This window comes from Mandrillus leucophaeus, unplaced genomic scaffold (genome assembly GCF_000951045.1).
Source record: "Mandrillus leucophaeus isolate KB7577 unplaced genomic scaffold, Mleu.le_1.0 Scaffold22, whole genome shotgun sequence".
NCBI classification, from domain to species: domain Eukaryota; kingdom Metazoa; phylum Chordata; class Mammalia; order Primates; family Cercopithecidae; genus Mandrillus; species Mandrillus leucophaeus.
Genome location: NW_012102254.1, coordinates 1,289,812 through 1,293,826, shown reverse-complemented (window position 1 = coordinate 1,293,826; position 4,015 = coordinate 1,289,812). Strand labels below are relative to the sequence as shown.

The following is a 4,015-nucleotide window of genomic DNA, read 5'->3' as shown; positions in this document are numbered from 1 at the left end:
AGTCCTTCTCAGAGCACCTCACCATGCCCTGTGAGAGTCATAGCTCTGTGTTTGACATCTTGGGGGTTGGTAAACAAGATGTTTAAACAAGATATTTAACATACATAGCATAGCTCACTGCAGCCTCAAACCCCTGGTATGAAGTGATCCTTCTGCCTTAGCCTTCCAAGTAGCTGAAACTACAGATGCCCGGCTAATTTTTAGAAATTTGTTGTAGAGGCCAAGTGCAGTGGCTCACGCCTGTGACCCCAGCACTTGAGGAGGCCGAGGCCAGTGGATCACCTAAGGTCAGGAATTCAAGACTAGCCTGACCAACATGATGAAATCTCGTCTCTACTAAAAATACAAAAATTAGCCAGGTGTAGTGGCAGGAGCCTGTAATCTCAGCTACTCAGGAGGCTGAGGCAGGAAAATCACTTGAACCAGGGAAGCAGAGGTTGCAGTGAGCCGAGATCATGCCATTGCACTCCAGCCTGGGTGACAAGAGCGAAAACTCCGTCTCAAAAAAAAAAGATTGTAGAGGCAGGGTCTTCGTATGTTGCCTACGTTGGTCTCAAACTCCTGGTCTAAAGCAATCCTTTTTTTTTTTTTTTAAACAGGGTCTCTCTCAGTTGCCCACGTTGTAGTACAGTGATGCAAATACAGCTCACTGCAGCCTTGACCTCCAGAGCTCAGGCAATCCTCCTACCTTAGACTCTCTAATAGCTGGGACTACAGACACATGCCACCACACCTGGCTAGTTTTTTCATTTTTTGTAGAGATGGGGTCTCACCATGTTGTCCAGGCTGGCTTCAAACTCGGGCTCAAGCAGTCCTCCCATCTTGACCTTCCATAGTACTAGGATTACAAGCATGAACCATTGCACTCGGCCTACAGAAACATTTTATTTGTGCATGTTAGAGCATGTCTTACAAAGGCTTAAGTTGAAGAGACATTCATGCAGTATTTCAGTATAACTCATGAGTAAGTAAAGGTTCCATGGGCCTTAAGAGAGAACTTTACCTATTTGAAAAGCTCTAGACCAGGCAGGATGGCCCACACCTGTAATCCCAGCACTTTGGGAGACTGAGGCGAGCAGATCATAAGGTCAAGAGATGAAGACCATCCTGGCCAACATGGTGAAACCCCATCTCTACTAAAAATACAAAAATTAGGCTGGGCGCAGTGGCTCACGCCTGTAATCCCAGCACTTTGGGAGGCTGAGGTAGGCGGATCACAAGGTCAGGAGATCGAGACCATCCTGGCTAACACGGTGAAACCCATCTCTACTAAAAATACAAAAAATTATCCAGGTGTTGTGGCAGGCGCCTATAGTCCCAGCTACTTGGGAAGCTGAGGCAGGAGAATGGTGTGACGCCAGGAGGCGGAGCTTGCAGTAAGCCGAGATTGCGCCACTGCACTCCAGCCTGACGACAAAGCGAGACTCCGTCTCAAAAAAAAAAAGAAAAGCTCCAATTCATGATTTGTTAACTTGGATAAAAGGAAAATTTTAAACATGGGACCCTGACTTAATGAATATTTGAATGTTTTTCTTTTCCAATTTTAAGTTTCAAGTGTCGTCAGATGTATCATGCACCCACAGACTGTGCCACGATCCGGAAATGGCTCACGAAGTGTGCAGACGACTCTGAAACAGCCAACTACATTAGTGCTCACACTAAAGACGTAAGGATTGTATTTCACCTCTCATGGATCTGCCCTCTTATTGCTGCCCAGGGCCTAGCCTTGGAGATTTGCCATCTGAGAGCAGAATACCCAGAGCCCCAGGGCCCTTCCTGAGGACTGGGGGTTGGGGACCTTCATGCAGAGTTGGCAGCTTGTAGCAGTTTATCACAGGATGCATTGGGTGCATTTTTTCTTTATTATTATGAAATGCCAAAATGCCAGAAAAGGGGGAACTAATTAGAAGAGAACTACCAGTCTTTAACAGCTCTGAAAAGGAGGTGGTTAATAGTCATACTTGATACATAGTAAGGCTGTAATGCAAGCTCAGACCTGCACGATACTCATTTTGAAGTTTCCCATGGGAAAGTATGGTCCGCGGGCTCTAGGGGCCACTGTACCCTTTGTCAGTCACTCGCAGAGTATGCACTCACAAGCACAGTTTTAATAACAACATTATTAAACATGGTCGACTTCATAGCAGTGGGAGATCACAGCATCAGACTGGTGTCTGCATTGCTGCTTCAGGTTGCTGGCATCTCTCAAATGGTAGAGAGGAGCTTTAGATGTGGTTTCCTTACCCTCTTCTCGAAGCAGAAGTTCAGGCAAGCTGACCATGACTGAATCCATTGTGGCAGCTCCTCTGCTTCTTTGCCAGTCCTCTCAAGAAGGCAGGTTTTCTGCTGATTCAACCTGTGCTTAATCTGAGCAGCTTCGTGGCAGGGGCAGATGGTGGAAGACTTAGTGGGGTTCAGCTGGTGCTTGAAGCGTTTCAAGGCCAAATATGCTGACGTCATTTCCTTGAATTACTCTTCCAGCCTCAGTGACCTGCCACATTTAAGTGAGATGCTCCTCCCCAGAAGTGCTCGCATGATGAGCAACTGGGCACAGGTGCCAGGAGTTTTGTGTAATTTGTCTTAAAACCAACCTGGTGGTATGTGAGCCTAATGGCACCCTTCTGTCTCCTCAGTGTCCCAAGTGCAACATCTGCATTGAGAAGAATGGAGGCTGCAATCACATGGTGAGCAGAAGCCTCTGCACTTTGTATGTGTGACATGGAACCTTTGGTCAGTGTGCCCTTAACGTGTTCTCTTCTGTTTCCCTCTGACAGCAATGCTCCAAGTGTAAACACGGTGAGTTCCAAGCTTGGTGTGTAAGGCCCAGTGGCACTTTCTTGTGGTTGGGTCTCCGTTACTATTTAAGTGAGTACTTCTGCCATGAAATGACAAAACATAGAAGAGCCTCAGTCACTTAACAGTCACAGTAACTGGCATAAAGTAGCTTTTTTTTTTTTTATTTTCTATTTTTTGGTCCCTCTTACAATCCCACTGCTATCTTGCTAACACATATAGTCAGACGTCAAGTTTGGGATAATCCTCATGATCCTCAGTTATCCAAGAAGATGATTTCAGGGTGTTACTTTCACTTTTTTGCCAAGGCAGGTAAGTAGCTTGGGGCTTATCTGTGCTACCTTGTAGATACCTTTACCAGAAGTAGTAAAATAATGGTTTTCCCTTGCTGTTTTACAATAGTGGGGATTTTGATTTAACCTTTCAGACCTCCTTCATCGATCAGGAATAATTTACATAGCTAGAACCCATTGGTTTTGTATGCCACCCGGCCAGGTCAGCTGAAGAAACAGAATCCCTTCAAGTAGAAAATATGTCCAAGTGGGTCTCTCCTACACAGCTGCTTTGATGCTCATCAGGAGCCCCTGAGAGTCTGAGAGTTTCTTTTTTGTGTGTGAAGGAATCTCACTCTGTCACCCATTAAGTATAGTGATGCAATCTCAGCTCACTGTAACCTCCATCTCCTGGTTTCAAGCAGTTCTCCTGCCTCAGCCTTTCGAGTAGCTGGGATTACAGGCATCTACCACTGCGCCTGGCTAATTTCTGTATTTTTAGTAGAGATGGGGTTTTGCCATGTTGGCCAGGCTGGTCTCAAACTCCTGACCTCAGGTGATCTGCCTGTCTTGGCCTCCCAAAGTGCTGGGACTACAGGAGTGAGCCACTGCGCCTGACCGAGAGTTTTGCTTTGTAAGGGCCTGTGCAAATACTATTTCCAGGAACCCTCTTTTCTTTATTTTTTGAGACAGTATCTCACTCTGTCGCCCAGGCTGGAGTGCAGTGGCATGATCTTGGCTCACTGCAACCTCTACCTCCTGGGTTTAAGCAATTCTGCCACCACAGCCTCCTGAGTAGCTGGGATTACAGGGACTCACCACCACACCTGGCTACTTTTTTGTATTTTTAGTAGAGACGGGGTTTCACCATGTTAGCCAGGCTGGTGTCAAACTCTTGACCTCGGCCGGGTGCAGTGGCTCACGCCTGTAATCCCAGCACTTTGGGAGGC

At 46.6% G+C, this 4,015-nt stretch overlaps 1 protein-coding gene across 1 annotated transcript in view; it reads left to right on the top strand.

The window, feature by feature from the left end:
• The window catches only part of ARIH2 (ariadne RBR E3 ubiquitin protein ligase 2), a 100,870-nt gene that overhangs the window by 84,087 nt on the left and 12,768 nt on the right, over positions 1-4,015 (top strand). Inside the window, exons 8-10 of the mRNA XM_011981138.1 lie at positions 1,549-1,666; positions 2,634-2,684; positions 2,775-2,796. Of these exons, the coding sequence (XP_011836528.1) occupies positions 1,549-1,666; positions 2,634-2,684; positions 2,775-2,796 (191 nt within the window). The remainder of the gene's footprint in view (positions 1-1,548; positions 1,667-2,633; positions 2,685-2,774; positions 2,797-4,015) is intronic.